This window comes from Canis aureus, chromosome 3, assembly GCF_053574225.1.
Source record: "Canis aureus isolate CA01 chromosome 3, VMU_Caureus_v.1.0, whole genome shotgun sequence".
Lineage (NCBI taxonomy): Eukaryota > Metazoa > Chordata > Mammalia > Carnivora > Canidae > Canis > Canis aureus.
In genome coordinates this window covers 34,014,158-34,039,319 of record NC_135613.1, presented here as the reverse complement: position 1 = coordinate 34,039,319, position 25,162 = coordinate 34,014,158, and the positions used below count along the sequence as shown (strand labels likewise).

Sequence of the window (25,162 nt, the reverse complement as noted above, 5' to 3'; positions counted from 1 at the left end):
TGGGGGTGATAACAGATGAGGCAGCCGAGACCAAGGGTGTTTGGGGAGCTTGGCCAAATTGGGACCCCACACTGCCGGGAGGTGGGACTGGGGGATGGGGTTCAAATTCAAGTTGGGGTGCCCTGGTTGCTCCCCACGGGTGCTAGTTAACTTCTGGTTGGACTCCTGCGGGGCCTGGGTGTGGGGCAAAGGGCCCTGCCCCCACGTGTCCAGGGCCTCTGAGTGTCTCCTATGACACCCCCGCCCGCAGCCGCGCAGCTCAGATATTTGAGCAGCAGCTCTTGGCTGCCCCGCTCCACCTGCCTCCCTGGCGACGGGAGTCGCCCGTGTTTGTGGGTGACCACGACCAGGGAGCCCTGGCCAGCACTGCGCACTGCGGGCTCTTGGGCCCTGCCGCCCCCGCCCCTGCCCCATCTGCGCCCCCGTTGGCTCCGGCCAGGCCCCTCGCAGCCCCCCAGGCCCTCGGCCAGGCCTCCACCCCTACACGCTGCCCCTGGCGGGCCTCCCCCTGCGGCCTCCCGCACCGGCCTTGGAAGGTAGAGCCCAGGGCTCCGGCCGGTGCGGGTCCGCGGGCAGGCGAAGCAGGCAGCCCTGGGATGTGAGCGGATTGGAGGGAAGTGTCACCTGGATCTCTGCGGCAGAGTGGTCACAAAACACCCATAGTGTGCCCTGCCCCTTTGGCGGTGGGGGGACCCTGGAAACACACAGACGCCAGAGACCTGTGCTGCCCCTTTCTCTGAGACACCGTGGCCCACAGGGTGCCCACCCTCTCCCTTGGCCCCGCCCACGCCTTGTCCTCTAAGTGCCACAGCAAGCTTTCAGGGGGTAAGGACCAGCGCTGTGGCTGTCGTCCTGTGCCCTACACAGCAGGATGCCTCCAGGTCCTTAATAAAGCTTCCTTTCATTATTTCCACAAGCAGGCAAAAATGAAAGGCCCAAGGAAATTTGAAGGAGCAGGAGGTCTCCACTCATTGTTATTTCCAGGGTGCTTGGGATACAGCCTGGCACAGAGCAGGTGCTCAGTAAGCACTCATGGTAGCTAAAGCCTTTGGCGCCCTGACAGTGTGCCAGGCACTGCTCTCCTCGGTCAACTAGCTTAGCCTAACTCTCTCAACAACCCCAAGGTAGGTGTCATGATCCCCCTTTTCCACATGAGGAAAGAGGCATAGAGGAGTCAGGTGACTTCTCCATGTGGCCCAGCCAGCTGGGAATCCAACCAGCATCCTGGCCGGCTCCAGAATGCACAGTCAGTTGGCATCACGCAAAGGGCCTAGGTTTTGGCATGGGCCCGCGTCCCAGCTCCGCACCAGGTGATCTGGACCTTCTCTTCTCCTCTATAAAATGAAGGTTGGTTTTGAAAAAGAAAATTCATCACCACAAAAGGCCTGCTTTAGTTTTTCTCCAGGCAGCAGCTCACTAAGCAGGTGTCCATTTCTCCTGGCCTCCAGAGAAGTCCTTGAGGGAGGACAAACTGGCAAGGGCCATGGAGCAGACACCCGGGGCCCCAGCCCCACTGTTGCTCACCAGGCACTGGTCCAGGTGAGGGATGGGTGCTTGGTGGAGGTGAGTCCACTGGCAGGCCCAGGAGCATCAGGGCAGGCTCAGGAGCCTCCTCCTCCTGGGAGCCTTTCCTGCCCCCAACCCCATAGGTGGGGAGGCGCCCCTGGAGGGGCAGGCAAGGGGGATCCACCACTGGTTTCCCACCCCACACTAGGCCACGGCCCCCTCTGCTGCTTGCGCCGGGGAGCCTGCCTCTCTGCCTTCTTGCTGCTCCTGCTGGTGACTCTCGCAGCCCTGATCGCCCTGGTTACCATCCTTGGACGCCCACCACGCACACCAGGTCAGCGTGGTCCAGAGAGGGTGGGCTGGACTTGCCAGGAGGGGCTGGGGGCCACAGAGTGATAAGGAACCCTAATGCTACTGGCTTCTCCATGATGAGACTGTGGAACAGTTCCTGGGGTGTGTGCACAGACGTGGCATGTGCACACACACACACACACACACATGCACACACACAGAGGACTCTGAGCTGCCATTTGCACATCTGCAATAAGGGTTACTGAGAGGACCTGGCTCCTCACGTCACCTTCCTCAGGAACTCTTCCCTGAGCCCTAGGCTGGGCCACGTGCCTTGGCCCCCACAGCCCCCAAGCCCCTGGGTGGTGCCATCTGTCTGTGTGTCTGCCTCCACCTCAGAGGACAGGGATGTGTCTGGGACATTCCTGCAGCCCTGGCTTCCGTGGTGAAGCTCAACACAGTCCCTGCCTCACGGAGCTAGCAGTTGGGAGATTAATGGACATGAAGGCAGGGTTCATGGGGGCTCTGCGAGTCTGGAACAGAGGGGCTCTGACCCAGTCTGGGAGTCAGGTGGGCGCCTGGAGAAATGAAAGGGAGCTGGGCCATGAAGAACAAGTGGGAATTGGTTAGTGGAGGGGGTGGCAGGAAAAGCATCCTTGGCATAGGGAACAGTATGTGCAGAGTCCCAAGGGTGGGAGGACACATGAAGAGAAGGAGAGATGGCAGGAGGTCAGTGGGCACCTGGGGCAGGGGCAGTGGGTGAGGCAGGGGTCACCGTCCTGAGGAGGGGTCACCATCCAGAGATCCACGGGATGGGGCTCAAGCCGGGGGTGGGGTGTCATTTCTGAGCGATGACTCTGTAGCCAGGCGGGGGGGGGGGGGCTATAAGGGAACAAGGCAGCAGTGGGGGATAAAATCCGCAGGACTCTACACCCCTGTGTAAGAACATGAGACTGAGGAGAAGCGGACACGTGAGGAGTTCACTTGTGTGCTCACGTGTACACATGCGGGTGTGTCTGTGTATGTGTGTGTCGGGGGGTGTGTCCGTGTGTGTGCATGTGCGACATACGAATGTCTCTGGGACTCAGCCCCCGCACCAGCCGAGACCGCTCCAGGAGGTGAGACGTGGTGCGTGTGTGCCCAATCACACGAGCACAGACCCGCTCCCGTGTCCAGCTTGCATGCACCCGGATAGTCACATGCGCAGCCTGTGGGGCCAGGGTGACCTGTGCCCCTTGTCTGCCAGTTTCCCTCCTTTCAGTCTTTGGAGCAGCCCCGGGGTGTGCGTCCTCCCAGTGGGATGGAAGGGAGGACTCAGCCACCCACATTTCTGGACACTGGGGGTCCAGCCCCAGCCTCAGGAAAGGGCAGGGTCAGCGGGCCCGGGCCGTTAGCTGTATGACTGGGCCTTGCACCTTCCTGAACCTTGATTTCTCATCTGTGAAGTGGGGCTAATGATGGCACCTCACGGAGCTATTCAGAGAAAGGACAGAATCCAAATGTCAACATGCTCTGCAGCCCGTAAGGTTGTGCCCAGAGGTAAGGGATTGTGGCATCGCGGTTCCCAACCGGCCCCAGTAGATTGCTTCTGACCACCTGGCCTGGCCCCAGGAGCTCCACCGTTAAACCCGCTTCAGTGACCAGAGCCCTGCCCTCTGGAGCTTCTGTGACAGTCAATAAGCTCTCAGTCAAGGAGGGAGCCATGCATTACTCTGCACGTTCTGTGTTCTAGGGTTATTGACACAAAAGCTTTATGCCATCTCCCCAGCAGTCCTATGGGGTGTGTGCTCCAGTCCCCACTTACAGACAAGGAACCGGAGGCTCAGAGAGGTCAAGTCATCTGGCAAACGGTAGAGCGGGGGCTTGGACCTCGTCTCTGTCCCCACTTGGCCCAGTACCCTCCTGGCTGCCCCTGCCCCTCTGCCGGCTCAAAGCGGGGCTTTGTTGTGGGAACTGGTGCTGACACGCTTGGGAGCACCACCCCTGACCTTCTGGGGTCTCCCCTGCCAACTCAGGGGCCCAGGCCTGTGTGACGCCAACAAACAGGACAGGCTTCCTGTGCCACGACCGGAGGAGCTGCATCCCAGCCAGCGGGGTCTGTGATGGTGTCCGCAGCTGCACCCACGGCGAGGATGAGGATGAGGCCATGTGCCGTGAGTGCCCGCTCAGTCCTGCCCTGCCCCGCGTGGGCCCCCACCGTTCAGCCACACGGTTCGGGGTTGCCCCACCTCCAGCCACAACAACGCTCTCAGGTCCCCGCACATACCAGGCACCTTCACGTCCCCAGGCCTTTGCTTACATGGTCCCTCAGGGAGGACCACACGTGCTCCCTCCGGCCCAGGTACATGCACACCTGTGTGTCCATGCTAGGAATGCCTTTCCTCTGTGCATCTCCACTCAAGTGTTACCTCCACCAGGAAGCCTTCCCTGGCTCCCAAAGTAGGTGAAGTTCCCTCCTCTGGGCTCCCGTAGCCCCTCTGCTTCCCTGTGTCCCAAGCCTACTCCCATTGGCACATTTACCACCCCCATCAGACTGTGAACCCTTCTAGGGCAGGCCTGGTCTAGCTCAGCAGAGGAGTATCTGGGATGATTTCCTGAATGAATGATGGAAAAAACAAATGAATGAATGAGTGGGAAGACCTGGTCCCAGACCTTAGAGACCTGACAGCGCCCAGGAGAGAAGAGCCGTGGCCACATGGACTTGGCACTTTCCATGTAGGAGGGAGAGAGTCTGCTGAGTTGGAGCGGGTGGGATGAGGGAGCAGATGGGGGAAGCGTCACTGCATCATGGACCCTCTAGACTAGAAGAAATGTTAGAGGTCATCTAGTGCAAGTCACAGCTCATGCCCAAAGCCTCTCCTAACAAACCCAGGCCACCTAGCCTCTGCTTGCATACTCCTGGGACGGGGGGCTCCCTACAGCCTGAGGCAGCTGCTCCCATCCCTCATCACATGGTTTCCACGGGAATGTCTCCCTTGGGCTGAGTTTAGAGCTGTCCCCCTGTAGTGTCCTTGATTGCTTCCAACTCTCTTCTCTCATCTGAACCCCATTTTAATCTACCTCCCATGATGGTGGCAATGCAAGGACTTGAAGATGGCTTTCTTGCTCGCCACGAGTATCCTCTTCCCAGGGCCACACGCCATACTCCTACATCATACTCCATACTCCTACCCGCCCTCATGGCTGGTTTTCTCCACTCCACCAGCACAGCCCAGGACACATACAGGCTCCTCTGTCCCTCTCCTTGGTCAGGCTCCAGAAGCATCCATGACACTCTTGGCCGGCCCTGGCTCATCCAAGGAACAAAGGCTGTTTCCTGCCAGAGGCCTCTTGTGACGTGGCTTGGGTCCGCACTAATTTTGGTAGCCCCTTCACACCACTGCCCACTAACATGGAACCCACTTTCAAGAAGGGTTCTCTGACTCCCCCTCACCAAGTATGTGAACCCACACCCGCTGTGTTCTGGCACCCAAGTGCAAGACTTGGTGGAGGCTTCTGGAGAGGTGTGATAAAGGACACTTCTGGAGGCTGGGCGGTGGGCATGCACCAGGGCTGAGCCGGGAGTGAACAGGGAAGATGCCGCTCTCTGGCCGTCTTGTCGGGTAGACAGGGAAGGAATACTCCTCTGCCTTGGCTTGACCTCCTCCCTGGGAAAGCGTCTCCTGTGCCCTTCTCCCTGGGAGCCCGAGTTTGGCAACTGCCAGGGTGGCCAGGACACTCCCCCTCCAGATAGACGTTGGAGGCCAGGTGTGGACTTCCTCCAGCTTCGTCTGTCCCGCCGTAGGGGACATGCCCCAGAGCCTTCCCCGCTTCCTCGTGGCCCGCTGTGGAGACCCGTCTTCCTGGATCTACTCAGACCAAAAGTGTGATGGGACCAACAACTGTGGGGACTGCTCGGATGAACTGAGCCCAGGTAGGGGTCTGGGCACAGGCCAGGCAAAAGCTGACTGGAGAATCTCAGAGGTTCTCCTGCCTCCCCTTCTCGTATACCATGAAGAACTTTTCCACCCCTGTTTGAATGCCTCCGGGGATGGAGTGCTCACCACCACTCCAAAAGTCTCCTTTTGGATGGTTATTCTGTGGTGGGGACAAATGAGGAAACCAGGCCCCGGGGGGGTCAGACAAAAGAGTACATACGAAGCCTAACTGGGATTTTGGCCTGAGTTTCCCTCCTCTCCTCTGCACCTCCCAACCACCCTGAGAGGAGAGCAGGGTGGGAATCACTGGCCTCAAATTTAGATGTAGGTAAACTGAGGCCAGAGCAGAGAAGGGACTTAAGAGAAGAAGTGACCTGGGTGCAAACCCAGGTCTCCGGACCACGTCTGGAACTCTTTCACTGCCCTGGACTTTCCTTTCAATTTCTTCCCTGTTGTTCAATCAACAAACACGTGCCGAGTATTTGTAGGGGCTGTGCCTGGCACCAGAGTCTGCTGGAGGATAGTCAGGAGTCACACATGTGTCCTACCCCTGGGACTAACATCATGCTGATGCCAAAAGCAAGTGCTGGGGACCTAGAGATGGTTTGGGGGAGAGATGCAAGTAAGAATCAAAGGGGGGGGGGGCAGCCCGGGTGGCTCAGCAATTTAGCAACGCCTTCGGCCCAGGGTGTGATCCTGGAGACCTGGGATCGAGTCCCACGTCAGGCTCCCTGCATGGAGCCTGCTTCTCCCTCTGCCTGTGTCTCTGCCTCTCTCTCTCTCTCTCTCTCTCTGTGTCTGTCATAAATCAATCAATCAATCAATCAATCTAAAAAAAAAAAAGAACCAAGGGGAACTTCTTAGAAGAGGCAGTATTTGAGCAGGCCTTAGAGAGTGGACAGGTTTCAACAGGCAGAAGCTGAGCCTGCAGGGAAGCACCCCGAAGGCCCAGGGTACCAAGGAGTCTGTCACAAGTCGGCTAGGGTGGCTGAGTCAGGGTGATGGAGGGAGGACAGTCTGGGGGAGAAAATATGCTCCCATTAACCTCCCAATGCTGACCACATGCCTGGCCCTTTGATTATCTTTTTTATTTTTACTTATTTATGTTTTTAGATTTTATTTATTTATTAGAGACAGAGAGAGAGAGAGAGAAGCAGAGGGAGAAGCAGAGGGAGAAGCAAGCTCCATGCAGGGAGCCCGACGTGGGACTCCATCCCGGAACCCCAGGATCAAGCCCTGGGCTGAAGGCGGCGCTAAGCCGCTGAGCCACTGGGGCTGCCCCCCTTTGCTTATCTTAATAACAACCTTGATTGGATGAGGAATAGGGTGGGAGACTTGCTCGGGTGATGATCTGGGGAGTCCAGATGCTCTCTGCCGCAGGGAAATAGGGAATGCAGTCAACCCGTGTCGGACAGGGTGGGGGCGGGAGGGAGCTAGGGCAGACTTCAGAGCCGGGGTTCTCCAGGACACAGCAGCTGCTCTTCTGCTGCCTCTTGCACCCACAGTGACTGTGTGCCCAGCCTGTGGCCCGGGGTGGTGGCGCTGCCCCTCCACCGTCTTCCCGTACTGCGGCTGCATCCCGAGGATCCTCTGCCGTGACCGCGTTCAGCATTGCTCCGACTGGTCTGATGAGTACTCCTGTCCTGGCCCCTGAGTGGGCCACCCAGGCCAGAGGCGGGGGCCGGTTGGGATGGCGCTGATAACCTCGACTCCAAGAACACGAGGGCAGGAAGGAGGCTTCTGGATCATCCGGTGGGGTCCATGCACTGTCTCCCAATAACAACCGCCTCCCCTGCTTTCAAGTGTCCAACCTCCCCTCGAATGTCTCCAGTGACAGGAGCTCGCTACCATGTCAGACAGCTCCTAACAGCGATGAAAGGAATCTGCTTTCTGATTTTAGGCATGTCCTCTGGGGTCGCACAGAGGAAAGCTGTTGCTCTGCCCCAAGACAGGCTTGCAGATCCTGACCCTGTCACCCCTTAGAAAAAAGGTAAAACCAAGCCAAGGAGTTCAGCTCTTACAGATGGCACGTGTTTGTGAAGTGATGCCACTTTCTGACCCTTTGGTACCTAAGATAGATACTGCTGGGCTCCCAGGCAGCCTTGGCATTGTTCTCAACTCAGGGATCCTAGCAGGCCTACTGATTGATCACAAGAGATTGCACACGAGGCAGCGTACCTGCCATCCTCCCTGTGGGAAGCCATCAGGGAGGCTCTGAGTTGGAGAATAGAGGATCAGGAGAAAGAGCAGCTTGAGGAGCTCCTCACTGCCCTTCTGTTTCTTTCTTTCTTTCTTTCTTTCTTTCTTTCTTTCTTTCTTTCTTTCTTTCTTTCTTTCAAGATTGTATTTATTTGGGAGGGAGCGAGTAGCAACATGAGCAGGGAGAGGGAGAAACAGACTTCCTGCTGAGCAAGAAGCCCTATGCAGGGCTTGATCCTGGGACCCTGGGGTCATGACCTGAGCTGAAGGCAGATGCTTAGCCAACTGAACCACCCAGGTGCCCCTCTCTCCCATTCTTCACCTCTGTCCCATTCCCTACCCTCCCCCCACCCACCCACCTCATGACCAGCTTCCAAACCAAACAGCCCAGATTTCCTGAGGGAGGGATTGTATTTTGGTCCTGCCAGCTTGGCTGAATGAGCTGTTTCTCTGGATACTTCCTAGTTTCACAATAGCCAGACAGGCAAGGATGGGTATCCCGTTAAACAGATGAGAAAACTGAGGCCCAGAGGAAGAAATGACTTGCCCAGGTCATAGAGCAAAGTCAATGCTAGAACTGAAACCCAAGCAATGTCTCTGGTGTCCTAGCTCCAAAGCCTAACACTTTTCTGCTCCCAGTGGGATTATACTTTGGTCAGGAACAGAATGTGGGGTATTTTTAAAAAGTAATTTGAGGGTACCTGGGTGGATTGAGCTTCTGATTCTTGGTTTCAGCTCAGGTCAGATCTCAGGGTTGTAAGATTCAGCCCCGAGTTGGGCTCTGCACCTGAGCGTGGAATCTGCTTAGGATTCTCTCTCTCCCTCTGCCCCGCCCCCTCTCAAGTAAATAACTCAAAAAAATTTTTTAAAAATAAATAAGGTAATTTGAAGGTCAGAATGTGGTCCATCCCTATTCCAAAAGAGAGATTTGGAATCTGGCTGACAAGAGAGTTCCTGTTGAGGAAGACCAATATATCTGCATTGGAAATTAATAAAATTGATTTTAGATAGGAGCCTTCTGTGAGTTTTTAATTGAAAATGGGCATCTGAGAGACTATTGAGCTCCAGTTCATTCTTTTCCTCACTGAGCCGCCTCCATACGCCTGCTCTGGGCCAAGGCAATGCCAGGCACCCAGGAGTGAAGAGACCTGGGTCCCAACACACAATGAGCACAGGGTTCCATGGAGGAGGCACCTCACACATAGAGGATGGGTGGATAGGGCAGCAGGAAATGCTGGGCTGACACCACCAAGGAGGTACCTTTGGGGAGTGAGGGCACAATCCTGTCCCTGAGGCTGATGACCTGAGGACCAGCTCCTGGGACGAGGCACCTCAGGGATCCTGGCCGAGGGACAGACAGCCCCGGGCTCTGGCACCCTTGGCTGAGCTTCCCTCCAACTACAGCCCAAGTGAGGCAGTTGGGGCTCGCTCGGGGTGCCCTCAGTTCTGACGCCTAGTCCAGAGCAAGGGCACTTGGGCTGGCTCTGGAGGGTGGGAGAATTTCCAGGGGGAGAGGTGGAGGAGGGCATTCCCCACCGTGAGGCCAGCGTGTGTATAGCTGTGCGGGTGTGACAGGGTACAGCTCAGCCCAGGAATGCCCGGCAGGCCAGAGTGGCCAAAGCTGGGGGGGAAGACAGTAGGGGATGAGGTGAGGAGGTAAACAGGGATATGATCCTGCAGCGCACAGCCTGTCACACTTCCTCCTAAGGTGAGTGGGAGTCATCAGGGGCGACAAGCAAGGAAGCATTCTGGTCCTACAATGACCTTTAATCACAGTAGTGTGAGAAAGAGATGCCAGCCCTTGGGCGGGGAGTGGTCAAGGGCTACGTACTGCTGGATTACCTGGACCTCAGGGAGCAGGGGGAGGGAAGGGAGGGGAGAGGGGGACGGTGGAAGAGTCCAGACCTGGGAGGGAGAAGCAGTCCTCCTGCCCTGTGCCTTCTCCAACAGGACGCCAGTGTCCAGGGAAGAGAGGGCCGAGCCGGTTCCTGAGGAACAAGAAAAGGCCCGGAGGCTGGTTCCAGCACTCAGATGGACCGTGTCCCCAGTGACCTGAGCACTGGCTGGAGAAACAAGGTTGCTGGGAGGAGCTATGGGAGTGTACCCCAGTCTGCTCCTACGGTCAGCCTCAGTGTTTCCTGCTGGTGCCAGGGGTGAGCCCTGCAGGGGAGAGGCAGGTGCCACCCTGCCCCTGCCCCCGCCCCCCAGAGTCATCCCTTCCTGGGCTTCTTCAGTGACCTGTGGCTCCTTTCAGAAAAGTGCCCAGGGGCACTGGTGCCACTGGTTGCACATCACCCCCCTCCCCACACAACCAAACCCACCCACTGGGGGGTTAAGATGCTTCATTTTGCAGGATGGAGAGTCAAAGCTGGGACGGATGTATCCCAGCCACTCAGCATGTTATGACAAGGCAAGACCAGAAGCCAAGTTCCCAGGTGCACCCTGTGGGCACCTGCTGAGCGTTTACTACGAAACCAGGAGCATTACATTCCATTGTCATGGCAAAGCTCCCAGGGAGGTTCTTTCTTCACATGCTCAGAGCAGCCAGGACCTTCCAAGGGTGCGTGGCCAGTTGTGGGGGGCAGAGCCAGGAGTCTGGGGAGTCAGCTGCGGCGGTTCCCTGTTGGACTCTCAGTTTCAGGAGGTCTGCGAAGCTTCTGGTGGTGGTGACTCTGGAGCAGGGCTAGGCCGGCACCATGTGGGAAGCAGGCAGGGGGCAGTGCAGGGTAAAGAGGGCAGGGAGGGCGGGAGGGCCGAGGGGCTGTCAAACAGTCCCCCACACTGCAGACCGGGGGAGCCTCTGATCCTAGGCTGCAGGGAGTGAACCTGACCCTGCCCACTGCACGGTGCTGCCAGAGGCTTTCGGCCGGAGGAACATAGTTGATTCTTCCCTTCCGAGAAGGGGCTGCAACGTAGCCTGGCTTCCCTGCCGTCAGAAATGATGATGTCCTCACCAAATTACTGCACAGGCGTATTGAGAAGAAGTGAGATCCGGGATGTGAGCGCTACTTGGAAATGTTAAAGCTTTAAGCAGAAGAAAGGGGAGTGCCAAGCGCTGTGCCAGGGGCTTTAACGAATATTAAAAGGCAGCATTTAGGGCAGCCCGGATGGCTCTGGGGTTTGGCACCACCTTCAGCTCAGGGCGTGGTCCTGGAGACCCAGGATCGAGTCCTACATCAGGGTTCCTGCAGGGAGCCTGCTTCTCCCTCTGCCTGTGTCTCTGCCTGTGTGTCTCTCACGAATACATAAATAAAAAAAATTTTTTTAAAGGCAGCATTTAGTCAGCATGTAGTACATGCCAAACACTACCCCAAACTCAGATATGCCTTGTCTCTTGTATCTCATTTCTCCTCCATGTAATGTGGTTTGATTAGTCACACTTTCCAGAGGCACAGAGAGATGAAGTTGCTTGCCTGAGATCACATGGCCAGGACCAAACCTGGATAGGTCCACGTCCAGAGCCTGCCACATCCCCTCCTTGATGTCTCACTCCTTCTCAGCCAGGATTCCCTGGAAGAGAAAGCTGGAGCCCAGGCCAGGGCCTCGCAGCCCATAAACAGGAAGTGGCTGGCACTGGCAGGATGACATTTGTTTTTTTCTTGTGTATTGGTTCTTCCTTTCAGAAAGAAGCAGGTGCCACAGCCACCTCCTGAACAATACTCCATCAGTCGTGTCCAGAAAGACACAGAGCCCAAGGCAGCCAGCCAGGCCCTTCCCCTGGTTCACCTCAGCAGAGCGGGGGACTGAATGCATCGAGAATCCAGGAAGCAAGTGTCAATATTTGCCATCTCCCAGCTTCCCTGCCTCCTCCCACCTCCAGCCCTGATCAGTACTTGGAGCACAACAGGTTCTTTGCTGTGCAAACATGAAGGGATAGATGAATGGAATTTAAAGAGGCTCAGCCTTCGCCCCAGGGTTTGGACTAGAAATCTGGCCTGGTTTAACCCTCTGAGGTCACTGTTTGCCTAGGACTCTCCATTCATCCTTAGACTCACTAAACCACAGATGCTGGAAGCTGGGAGGAACTCATAACCTGGCCAGGCTTTTGACAAGAGGACACTGGGATCAGCTCTGGTGGCCATCACCGGGATTCTGAGGGCCCCCCTGCAACTCCAGGTCAAGGCAGAAGAGATTTCTCTGAATCCTCTTTTTAAAAAATAATGTCTTAAGGTATAACTTACATACAGTAAATGCACAGATCTTAAGTATATGCTGAGTCCTTAAGCTCAATGAGGTTTTTTTTTTTTTTTTTAAGATTTATTTATTTTGTTTAGAGAGAGAGAGCACAGGTGTGTGGGGAAAGGCAGGGAGAGAGTATCTAAAGCAGACTCCCCACTGAGTGGGGATCTTGGCACAGGGCTCGATCTCACGACCCATGAGATCATGACCTGAGCCGAAACCAAGAATTGGATGCTTAACCGAGTGAGCCACCCATGCATCCCTTAAGGTCCGTAAGTTTTTTAAAAAAGCTTTATTGAAATATAATTGACATAGGATAAATGACACACATTGTAAGTGTAAGCTTTCGTAAGTTTGACCTGTGTATACCCACGAGACTGTGACAGCTAAGATAGTGAACATATTCATCCGCCCTCAAGTGTCCTTGTGCCCCTCTATAATCCTTCAGCCTCACCGCTCCCCAGTCCTCCCCCTCATACTCAGGCAGTCAGTGATTTACTTTCTTCAGTATAATCTGTCCTTTAGAATGTTATATGAATAGAACCATACAGTATTACATTTTTTGTGTGGCTGGCTTCTTTCACTCTGAATAACTATTATGAGACTTACCCATGTTGTAGTCCTTCCTTTTTATTGTTGACTAGTCTTCCCTTGTGTGAATATACCACAACTGGTGCATTCCAGGCTGAAGAGAGGCACTTCTTCACTTTTCCATTCATTTGCTAATGGATTTTGGATTATTCATCATTTGGGGTATAACAAATAAAGCTGCTATGATCATTTATGTACAAATCTTTATATGGACATAATGTTTTCATTTATCTTGGGGTAATACTTAGGAGTGAAATGGCTGGATGTGGTTGGTGTATGTTTACCTTTTTATGAAATTGCCCGTTTTCCAAAGTGGCTGTATCATTTTACATTCCCATCATTGCAATATGAGAGTTCTATTGCTCTATATCCTTGCCAATACTTGCTATGGTCAGCTTTTTTCCATTTTAGCTATTCTTTTTTTTTTTTTTTAAGTTTTGTATTTACTTAAGTAATCTCTACACCCAGTAAGGGATTTGAACTCACAACCCAGAGATCAAGAGTCATATGCTCCCTGGACTGAGCCAGCTGGGTGCTCCTTTTTTCAGCTATTCTATAGGAGTGTGGTAGCATGTCAATGTGATTTTACATTTCATTTCCTTAACGACTAAGGATGTTGAACATCTTTGCCATCTCTATTTCTTCTTTGGGGAAGGATTTGTTCAAATATTTTACCCATTTCATTTAGATTGCTTGTTTTTTCATTACTGGGTTTGACAGTTTTTTATATACTCTGAATATACATCTGTTATCAGATGTGTGATTTGCAAATATTTCTCCCAGTCTGTGGTTTGTCTCTTCATTCTTTCAACAGTGTCTTTCCAAGAGCAGAAATTATTTTGATGAAGTCCAATGCATCAGATTTTTTCTTTTACGGAGCATGCTTTTTGGTTTTGTATGTATGAAATAATTGCCTAGCCCTAGCCCTAGGTCACAAAGATTTTATCCTATGTGTTCTCCTAGAAGGTTTATAGTTTAGGTTTTCTAATTAGGTCTATGATCTACTTTGAGTCCATTTTTGTACATAGTGCAAGGAATGAATCAACATTTTTTCTGCTTTGTTTTTGCACGTGGTATTATTCCAGCACCCTTTGTTGGAAAGACAATCATTTCTGTACTCAATTGCCTTTGCATCTCTGTCAAAAATCAGTAATCTGAGTATTTGTGGTCTGTTTGTTCCACTGATCTATTTGTATGCTGTAATGCCAGTACCACACTGTCTTGATACCTGTTGCTTTATAACAAACACTGAAACCAGGCAGTATTAGCCCAATTACTTTGTTCTTTTTATTTTTATTTATTTTTTATAAAGATTTTATTTATTTATTCATGAGAGACATACACAGAGAGAGAGAGAGGCAGAGACACAGGCAGAGGGAGAAGCAGGCTCTACGCAGGGAGCCTGACATGGGACTCAATTCCGGGTCTCCAGGATCCCGCCCTGGGCTGAAGGTGGCGCTAAACCGCTGAGCCACCCAGGCTGCCCTACTTTGTTCTTTTTAAAGGTATTTTTTGGCTATTCTATCTAGGTCCTTTCATTTCCATAAGAATTTTATTTTTTATTTTTATTTTTTAAGATTGTATTTATTTATTCATGACAGACACAGGCAGAGGGAGAAGCAGGCTCCCTGTGAGGAGCCCGAAGTGGGACTCGATCCCAGGACCCCAGGATCACAACCTGAGCCAAAGGCAGACTCAACCACTGAGCCACTCAGTGGAGTCCCTCCATAACGAATTTTAGAATCAGTTTGCCAATTTCTAAAGAAAAGTTCTGCTGGAATTTGGATTGAAATAGCATTGAAACTACAGACCAATTCTGGGGAGAACTGACACCTTAACATTGCTGAGTGTCCCACCCATGACTACGTTGTCTCTATTAGTTCTCCTTAACTTTCCCTCGGCAACGTTGTACAGTTTTCAGTGTATAGGTTTGTACATCCTTTGTCTGATTTATCCCTAAATATTTCCTATTTTTTGATGGCAAGTGGCATTTTAAGATTTTAATTTCTGATTTTTCACTATTACTATATAAAGATAATTTTTTGTACATCAATCATGTATCATATACCTTGCTAAACCCTCTTATTAGCTCTTTTTTTTAAGATTTATTTATTTATTTGAGAGAGAATGCACATGCAAGCAGAGGGAGGGGAGAGAAAGAATCCTCAAGTGGACTCCATGCTAAGTGCAGAGCCTGATGTAGAGCTTGGTCCTGAGACCCTGAGATCCTAAACAGAAATCAAGAGTTGGAAGCTTAACCAACTGAGCCACTCAGGTTCCTCTCTTATTAGTTCTCCCTCTATTTTTTTGTAGATTCCATCAGATTTTCCATATAGAAAATCATATCATCCATGAATAAAGACAGTTTTATTTCTTTCTTTCCAATCTGAATGGCTTTTATTTTTTCCCTGCATTCAGTGGCCCATGAAAAATGTTTAATAGAAGTGGTAAGAGGAGACATACTTGCCTGGTTCCTGATCTTGAGGAGAAAGCATTCATCTCAAGGATCACTGTCCTCCACTGTCTGATGTTCAGTGTTTTAAAATTGTTGTTTCATGCATTCTGTTTGGTTTTTGTTTGTTTGTTCCAAGCAGGAAGGCAAAGCTGGTCCCATTATTACATCTTGGCTTCATTCTGAATCCTTTGAGTGAGGCAGAGGGAGGCACTTTCCCCAAGTTGCAGATCTGTTCTACCTCATAGCCAGGGTCCAACCAGCACTATTTCACTTTATAGGGCCTCCTAGCCTCCACAGAGGGGAGTGGTGGGAATGGATGAGGTTAAGGCCTCCCGAATTCTCCACTTAGCCTGCTCCATATTGTGGGGAAATACTGGACCTGAGCATCAGTCCAAGAGGACACCCTGAATTGCCCAGCAAGTCCCCCACATGGCCGAGCCTAGTTTCCCATCAGCACAGCGCACTGAGATCTACAGAGCACTTCGCTTGGAGGATCCTTGTTCTCATGCCATTAGCTTCATTTGGTTTCCCAAAGAGGAGTCCTGGAATCTGCCACAACAGATTCTTGGGGCAGGGGGAATGTGGCTGGATTAAAATGCAGGATTTGGGGTGCCTGAGTGCGCAGGTGCAGAGTCTGCTTCTCTCCCTCCCTCTGCCCCTCCCCCTGCTGTGCTCTCTCTCTCTCTCTCTCTCTCTCTCAAATAAATAAATAAATACATTTTGAAAAATAAATAAAATAAAATGGAGGTTCCTGGGTCCATCCAGCAATCCCAAATCAGAATGGCCTGATGGAGCTTATTGCATTTTTTTTTTTTTTTTTTTAGCAGAGTCCTCAAATGACCCCTGGGAACTTCTAGGAATCACTGATCCAAATCTAAGTCAATGATATTCTCCCAAGAATGACAACACTTACTAGATGTGCTATCTTGTTAAGTTATATCATCCCTTCCTACTCCTAACCTCATGAGCATTATGTGGCATGGATTTTCTTTTTTTAAAAAGATTTTATTTATTTATTCATGAGAGACACAGAGAGGCAGAGACACAGGCAGAGGGAGAAGCAGGCTCCATGCAGGGAGCCTGACGCGGGACCCGATCCCAGGACTCCAGGATCACTCTCTGGGCCAAAGGCAGACGCTAAACTGCTGAGCCACCCAGGGATCCCATGGCATGAATTTTCTTTAATAAAATGAATCTTGGGGCATGCAGGGGGCTCAGTCAGTTAAGCGTCTGCCTTCGGCTCAGGTCATGATCCCGGGGTCCTGGGATCGAGCTCCATACTGGGTTCCCTGCTCAGCAAGGAGTCTGCTTCTCCCCCTCCCTCTCCTTCTGTGTGCTCTCTCTCTCAAATAAATAAATAAAACTTTAAAAAATGAATAAAAAAAGTCTTTTTGACCACTTCACAGAAACCTTTGAGATGCCCAGGGAAATTTGACAAGCATCAGAGATTGCCAAGCCTAGAAGGGACTTTCAAGGTCATCTGTCCAATCCCCTGATTGTCAATGGATTGTCTCTGTATCAGCCTCGCCAAATAATCACCCCGCATCTGCTTGCACACTTCTGATGATGAGGTGCTTGCTACTTCTCCTAGCAGCTGTGAGTTTAGAAATTTTCTTCCATTACTGACTCAAATCTCTCTTTAATTAGTTCTGGATCCAGAAAACCTATCTGTTCCCTCTGTCTCAGGAGAGCCCTTCCCCTGAAAACAGCTAACCGTTGCCCCCAGAGAGGCTGGTCAAACTGCACAACCTCCAGGTTATTGATGGTGTTCCCGCCCCCCCCCCCCCCCCAAACCTCCTACCCTTGGACCAAGGGTTTCCATATCTCTGGAACAAACCTGCTTGCAGAGCTGCACAGGGCTGCCTTCGCTCACCTGTGGCTTGGCTTCCTCTTGCTCAGTGTGAGCCACTGTTGCCCTGGTTTGGCCGCTGCTTTCCTCAAGGAGGAGGACAGATGCCTCAGCCAGCTCCCCTTCTTTCCTGGATCGTTTCTCGCGGCATACAGACATAGGTCACGTCTCCATCTGTCTGACTAAAAGAGCCTGTTTCCACGCCAGGTTCTCCTCAGGCTGCCTTCTCGACCCCAAGTCCAGAGCTTGTCTCTGTCTTGCCTGCCCTCTCTGCATCAGGGAAATGCTCCTCTCTCATGGTTTCTGTCACGGGGCACTGTTTTGGCTTCCTCCACCTTCCGTCGTTTCTTCTCAGTTGACTCTTCCTCTGCTTTCCTTTTATTTTTTTTTAAGATTTTATTTTTATTTATTCATGAGAGACACACAGAAAGAGAGGCAGAGACACAGGCAGAGGGAGCCTGATGTGGGACTCAATCCCTGGACCCCAGGATCACAACCTGAGCCAAAGGCAGACGCTCAACCACTGAGCCACCCAGGTGCCCCTTCTGCTTCTCCCTAGGTCTCCCTTCATCCCCTGTACACTCCATTTTATCTCAGTGCCTCATAGTGTGGTGGGGGTGTCCTTTCTCCCCTTGGAGAATGTGATGAAAGCCACAGCAAAGGATCAGTACCCCCACTGTTGCAAACGGGTAACACTTTGCGTACCATTCCAGGTTCTTAGCGTGAGGCCTGTCCTTCCTGCCTGATCGCCTTCCCAGCCCTGGCCTCTCCTCAGTCTCCCTCCAAGGCCTATAACTCCCTGACCCCTCAGACTCACGGATCAATGATCGCCTGGACAGATTCGTTGGGCTGCCCCACCTCAAACTCGACAAACCCCAACCTGAACTTATGTGGCCTCCAACCTTGTTCCTTTTCCAGGGCTCCTATCTGGGTGTTACTGACCTCAATGTGGAGACCTTGATGTCGTCTCTGACCGCTCCCTCTCCCGTAGATCAACACCAAATCCTTCCTGTTCCCACATCAAGCTCCACACCAAGCTCCACAGCCGCAGAATCCATGGTGTCTTCATGGGTCCCCATCACTGAGCAGATGCCTGGCGCATACAGATGCTCAACAAATGCATACAGTGTGGGTGGATGAAGGCCTCCCACTGTGGGCCCCTCTGTAGCCTCTCTGTGCCTTCCCTCAGGCCCCCGTGTCTCCTTGCTGGACTCCCAGTCCTGGGCAGCTTCCACGGAGAAGCCAGAGGTATCTTTCTTGGTCACAGATTTGCGTCACCCTTGCTTTCCTCCCCTGTGTGGCTCCTTGTGAGTTTAGAGATAAAGGCCTTCTCCTGGAGTGGTCTCTGCTCCACCTTCATCTCTCAATTCTCTCCAGCTCCCACTGGGTCCAGCTCCAGAACTCCTGAAAGCCTCATATGGGCCAATGTTGCCACAGAGCTGGGACTGCTACCTCACATTCACTCTTCAAAATTCACTCAAGTCTCAGCATTTTTTAGGAAGCATCTCAGGCTTCACAGGTCTTGGTTACCCATTTTAGCCAAAACTACTTTGGAAACCACTTTGGAAACCTTTGGTCCCAAAGCTCCCAAAGCTTACCCAAATCACAGTACTTATCACACAAAGCTGTCCTTGGGAAGTCACTTGTCTGTCCTCTACTTGAGGACAGAGACTTTGTTTCATCTGTTCTACCTAACAGAGCCCATAGTAGGTACCCAATAACTGTTTGCCATATATCAGTCTTTTCTCTTAGGCCTACAACAGATTAGATGAGGCTCATCCACATTATTAAGAGTCATCTCTTTTTATTTATTTATTTATTATTAAATATCTTATTTATTCATTCATGAGAGACACACAGAGAGAGGCAGAGACACAGGCAGAGGGAGAAGCAGGCTCCCTGTGGGGAGCCCGATGTGAGACTCAATCTCAGGACTCCAGGATCACAACCTGAGCCAAAGGCAGACGCTCAACCACTGAGCCACCCAGGTGTCCTGGGGGTAATCTCTTTTATTTAAAACCTACTGGTTTAATTATTACTCACCTTTATAAAATATGTTCACAACAACACCTAGACTAACTTTTGACCAAATCCCTGGGCACCATAGTCTAGCCAGCACGACACATAAAATTCACCACCATAATGAATAAACTTCTTCCCTCTGAACTTCAGCTTCCCCATCTGTAAAATAAAGAGCTGTGATAATGTTCTAGGATTCTAGAAATCATTATAATTAGATAACAGCTGATTTAGACTTTACAGCACTTTTACTCTATTATATAATTTAATTGGTAGAATAATCCTATTAAGTAAATTAGTTACTGTATTGTTTTTACAGTTGAGGAAATTAAGGTCCAGAGAGAGGAAGAGAGTTGTTGGTGGCAGAAACTGGACTGGAGCCTAGGTTTTCTGTCTCCGAGTCTAGAGCTGATTCTTCACTGCCCAAAGAACCACCTTTGATAGTTAAAAGAGAGGAAGTTGACAGGAATCAGAGGCTGATGCAGGAGCAGAGGGAAATTTTCTCTACAGAAACTCAGAGTATGACCATCATAGTTGGATGTCAAAATCAGTCTGGGGGGGACAATCTAGGAATTCCAGAATAAAATTTCTCTTTTCCAACTGAGAGAGTACAGGTATAGCAGAGCTCAACGCCTGGTGTATTAAAAACTACTAACTTGGGTAAAAAAAGTAAAGATGACAAAAGATGCATGTTAAAGGTGGCCAGAACAGCTGGTAGCTGCTCTTTATTTGCCATAAGGTATGTAACATTTAATCTTACCAGAATATTCTCTTATAAAACCTATTCCAGGGCAGCCTGGGTGGCTCAGTGGTTTAGTGCTGCCTTCAGCCCAGGGCCTGATCCTGGAGACCCGGGATCGAGTCCCACATCGGGCTCCCTGCATGGAGCCTGCTTCTCCCTCTGTCTCTGTCTCTGCCTCTGTCTCTCATGAATAAATAAATAAAATCTTTTTTTTTTTTTTTTTTTTTTAAGAAAAACCTACTCCAAAGCTAAGCCTTTGTGTCATTCCTGGACCAAAGGTACAAAAAGACCTTCAGGGGAAGGACTACAAAGAAAGAAAGGCCTTCTGGTAACATGGTCTATTTATTCTGACTTGGTATTACCTTTGTTTACTTACAGGATTCCAGAGATCAAAGCTAAGTTGGACACTAGAAAGGCAGTGGGGAGAATCTCAAGACCAGGAAAAAACCTGCAAGCTAACTCTGCAAGATTTATCAAAAAGCCAGAGGTCCCAAGCACTTTCAGGGCCAGGAAAGATGATTGCTTGCCCTTTCTTTACCACTTTCGTGCTTTCTCATTTTCTTGTATTTCTCCCTGCCTAAGGCTTCAGGAGAAATTCTGTCTCTTTGCCTGTTTCAGCGTCCAGAGGCCACCTGTATTCTTTTGTTTGTGGCCCCTTCCCTGTATCACTCTAACCTCTTGTTTCCACAAGCCTCCTGCATCCCTTCTAGAAGGACCCTTGTGATTACATGGGGCCCACTCGGATGCTTCAGAGTCATCTCCCTATCTCAGGTTTGTTTGTTTGTTTATAAAGATTTTATTTATTTATTTATGAGACACACACACACACACACACACACACACACACACACAGGCAGAGACACAGGCAGAGGGAGAAGCAGGCTCCATGCAGGGAGCCCGACGTGGGACTCGATCCTGGGTCTCCAGGATCAGGCCTTGGGCTGAAGGCAGGTGCTAAACTGCTGAGCCACCTGGGCTGCCCAGGATCTTTAATTTAAGCACACCTGTGAAGTCCCTGTTACATATTCACAGGTTCTAGGAGTTACAATACAGACATCTTTGAGGGGCGTCATTCAGCCTACCACAATGGATAAGGGGCACGTGGGAGTATGTTCTAGTCTACTTTTAAATATGCTAGAATAAAAAATAATGAAAGAAAATGCTTCTTTGATCCCAATACCCCAGTTACCGTCGAAATTTGGAACTTCAGATTCCTTTACTGAGTACAACTTCTTGAATTTATGTGTGGTTCTTATCTCCACTTCCTCACTTCCCATTCTCTTTATCTATTCCTTTTCTTTTTTTTTTTTTTGACATTGACCTCTCCTCCCAACTCAGTTGAGGCCACAAACCACCTTCAGCTTGCCAAATCATCAGTTCTCATCCAACGTGATCTCACAGAGCATTATCACTCTGTACAACCTCCTTCTTGTCTAAACATTCCCACTCTAGGCTTCCATTACACACCGTCCTGGTTTTATCCTGACCTCAACACCCATTGTCTTCTGCTTGATCTTAAGTGTGGGAAGGCCGCAGGCCATGTATCAGGCCTCTTCCCGATTCTGTCTACAATCAAAGTGATCTCGTGCAGTCATGGGCTCTATCAGTTCTACACTGCTGAACCCCAACTTGGCTTCCCCCCTAAGCTCCAGACTCCTGTCCGGGCACTGGTCTACCTGGACATCCCCCCAGGCATCACGTGCATCTGTGACAGAACTCTTGGTTCCCACCCACCCTGAACCTGTTCCTCTCCTGGGTCGTCCAATCTTAGTAAATAGCACCAGGACTCACAGTTGTTCAGGCAATACTTAAGGAAGGAGTCATTTTTGGTTTTACTGTTTTTGTTCCTTTCCATCCTGACACCAAGTTCATCAACATGGCCTATCCGCTACCCCTTCAAAATAGCCCCTGAATCCAGCCTCTTCCCATCGTCACTGTTACCATCCATGTTGCGGTTTCCATCATCTCTCACCCAGACTTCTGTAATGGCCCCCAAGGGACTCCCTGCTCCATTGGTATCCCCACTGTGATCCATGCTCCATATACAGGGCCCCCTGAGCACCAGGAGTTACTTACTCAAAATATAAATCAGGGGCACCTGGGAGACTCAGTTGGTTAAGTGTTGGACTCTTGGTTTCAGCTCAGGTCATGATCTCAGGATTATGAGATCGAGCCCAGAGTGGAGCCTCACATCCTGCAGCGAGCTCAGCAGGGAGTCTGCTTGAGTTTCTCTCTCCCTTTACCCCTCCCTATTGCACTCTCTCTCAAATAAATAAATCTTTAAAATATATTTATTTATTTATCAGACATGTGATTTAGGCTCCATTGGCAGCTTTCTGTTACACTGCAATAAAATTCAAATTCCATGACCCTCAAGGCCGAGGTAATCTACCACTTGCCTCTCCTAAACTTGTCTTTTACTACTTACAATGCACTAGCCATCTGGCCTTTTTCTTCTTTCTGTCCCTAAACTGTGCCAAGTAAGCATTTACCACCTGAAACTTTTGCACTTGTTCTTTTTTACTAACACCCTCTTCACCCAGACCCTTGAATGATTAGTTCCTTGTCATACTTCTCAGCTCAACTGTCACTTCCTCAGAGAGGCCTCCTATAATCCCCTAAATTGAATTCTAAATTAACCCTCCCCATTACTGTTTCACTTTCTTCAAAGTACTTTTCTCCATGTGAACTTAGCTTATTGACATACTGTCCTACTTTGTCTCCTCACCCTCCTTGGATGTAAGCTCCTTGAAAGCAAATACATCTTTTGTATTGTTCACTTTTGAATCCACAGCACCAAGCACACATTAAATGTTCAATATATACCTTTCCATGTGAATAAATCAGTACTTGGCATTTAAAAAATGTGAATGTATGAGAAGAAAAGCTGGCTTCATGTCAGATTATGTAATTCTGATAAACCAGAAAATTCAGATTCAGCAAATCCAGTTGTGGCACAGGGATTTTCATTTTAACAAATACCTACTCACCCGCCCTAGATGCAGGGCAGGGGTCCAAGGACCATACTTTTGAGAATACTGATTTATTCATTCTTACATGCACTAAATAGGTAGATGGCCTAAAGTGGTAAATTGAAGATCAGCAGAATTAAGTCACTTGTCTAAAGTTCACAAAGAGGGGGATCCCTGGGTGGCTCAGTGGTTTAGCACCTTCCTTCAGCCCAGGGTGTGATCCTGGAGTCCCAGGATCAAGTCCCGCATCAGGCTCCCTGCGTGGAGCCTGCTTCTCCCTCTGCCTATGTCTCCACCTCTCTCTCTCTCTCTCTCTCTCTCTCTCTCTTCTGTCTCTAATGAATAAATAAGATCTTGAAAAAAAAAAATAAAGTTCACAAAGAGTGAGCAAGTAAATCCGAAGAGGAAACAAGAAATTCTAATTTAAAAGTAATCTTTGCAGAGAGCAAAACACACATACAAATTACCTTGTCTCTTTTATGCTAGTTATAAATTCTTGGCCTCAACCATTTGTTTCAATCATTTAAACGAAGCCTAGATTTTCATAACTCCACCTGAATGACTACAATGAATCGCTCAGATCAAACAAGAAGTGTTTGTTTAAAGGCATCACCAGCAGAAGAAAATGAGATCCTTGAAAGAAAAAAAGTATTAAAGAAAATGAAGCGTTCACTTCAAAAGTATACTGTGTTTACAAAAGAGAAGTAATGAGAAGGGACTTTGAAGATTTGCCCTCCAAAACGATGAGAACAGGTGGCTGTTTGAAGAGGAATTCCAGATGCCCCTCTCTGACAGTGTTGCCCCACGGCAGCAAGGTGGGGTGGGGGTCTTGAGGGTGACCATCAAACTAGACTTGTTTGACTAACAACATATGCTAAATTTGACAAGGAAGGCTGTATATTTGCACTAGGAATTTGGCAAGGTGTGTTACTGTCCACCCAAATGACATTTCAAAACTCTACTTCTACAAAGAAAAGCAATCTGCATCTAATCTTTTTCATTTTACAAATTTCAGAATCAGAACTTTTGATATGATGCAGGGCAACAGGCCTTTACATAGCAGCTTGCCTAACTCTGAATTGCAAGTAAAACATGTATCAGACCCAAGATCCGCCTGTATTAAAATCCTGGTTAAACTGCAAAGCATTTCCACGTGTCAAACTGGTCACACTGACATTGTCATGCCATGTATGCTGGGTTGTTTTTAACTGAGGAACAGCTCACCTGCCGGAGGGACGGACCCCTGTATCCTTGAGGTATTCACTCCCTTCCTTTTACTCACCAGTTAAGTCTTGCTTTAAACTCACTGTAAGGCTGCAATATGGTCCACAGCAGCACTGTCCAATAGAAATATAATGCTAATCAGAAGTGTAAGACATGTAAATTTTGTAGTAGTCACATTAGACACATAAAAACAGGTGAAATGAGTATTTTAACCCCCAAATTACCATTTTAACATGTAATCAATACTTGAGAATGGGAGATTTTTTTCATATTTTGTACCTTGATATGATCTCCAGTGCATATTTTACAGCACATCTCAATTTGGACTAGTCCCATTTCAAGTGTCCAATGGCCACATATCACTAGGGGCTACTGTATGGGACAGGGAAGGTCCTGAGCCTTGCTATTCTAAGTGCGGTCCACAAATTAGAAGCACTAGTATCTTCTGGAAACTTGTTAGAAATGTTGAATCTTAGGCCCCATTCCAGATCTATTGACCAGAATCTGCATTTTAACAAGATCCCCAGGTAATTTATAAGCAGGATAAAGCTTAAGCACTGCTCTAAGGCAAGTCATTGGTCTCAGGTTCCTAATCAGAGGTGATAATCCTGGCTTTGCAGGACTATCATGAAGATTCTTGGTGGTTTACTCTATAGACTTAATTGAGATTTTAATAAACGGTAGCTATTATTTAAGGTGGCAATGTAAGAGGCGGCTTTAGAGTTGGATAGAAAGTATAAATTCTGTGACCTTAATCAACTCACTTAGATTGAGGCTGAGTTTTCTTTTTCTTTTTTCTAAGATTTATTTATTTGAGAGAGAGAGAGAGAGAACACAAGTAGAGGGAGTGGGAGAGGGAGAGAGAATCCTCAAATAGACTCCCTCTTGAGAGCAGAGCCTGATGTAGGGCTCAATCCCAGAACCTTGAGATCATGATCTGAAGAGTTGGATGCTTACCCAACTGAGCCACCCAGGTGAGGTGGAGTGTTCTTAACTCTAAAGTGGGGCTAATACCTATCTTCCATTGTTGTTGTGGGGACAGAGTGTGGTGCACAGGAGGTGTTCAATAATGGAAGACACACACACACACACACACACCCCTTCTTGGGTGGGCCATCTTATACTAAGTCATGCTAAGCTGCCTTATTTCAAATGGCCTTCTATCCCAAACTAAAGTGTTATTTCCTGAAGTTTCAGTCTACACTTCACAAGCAGGAC

At 49.7% G+C, this 25,162-nt stretch overlaps 1 protein-coding gene across 1 annotated transcript; it reads left to right on the top strand.

The window, feature by feature from the left end:
- Nucleotides 1-231: 231 nt before the first annotated feature.
- LDLRAD1 (low density lipoprotein receptor class A domain containing 1) lies at nt 232-8,926 on the top strand. Its single transcript, XM_077882987.1, has 5 exons — nt 232-536; nt 1,449-1,840; nt 3,813-3,950; nt 5,582-5,710; nt 7,220-8,926. Exons 1-5 carry the CDS (start codon nt 232-234, stop codon nt 7,366-7,368), a joined length of 1,113 nt encoding a protein of 370 aa, XP_077739113.1. The 3' UTR covers nt 7,369-8,926.
- Nucleotides 8,927-25,162: the final 16,236 nt, after the last annotated feature.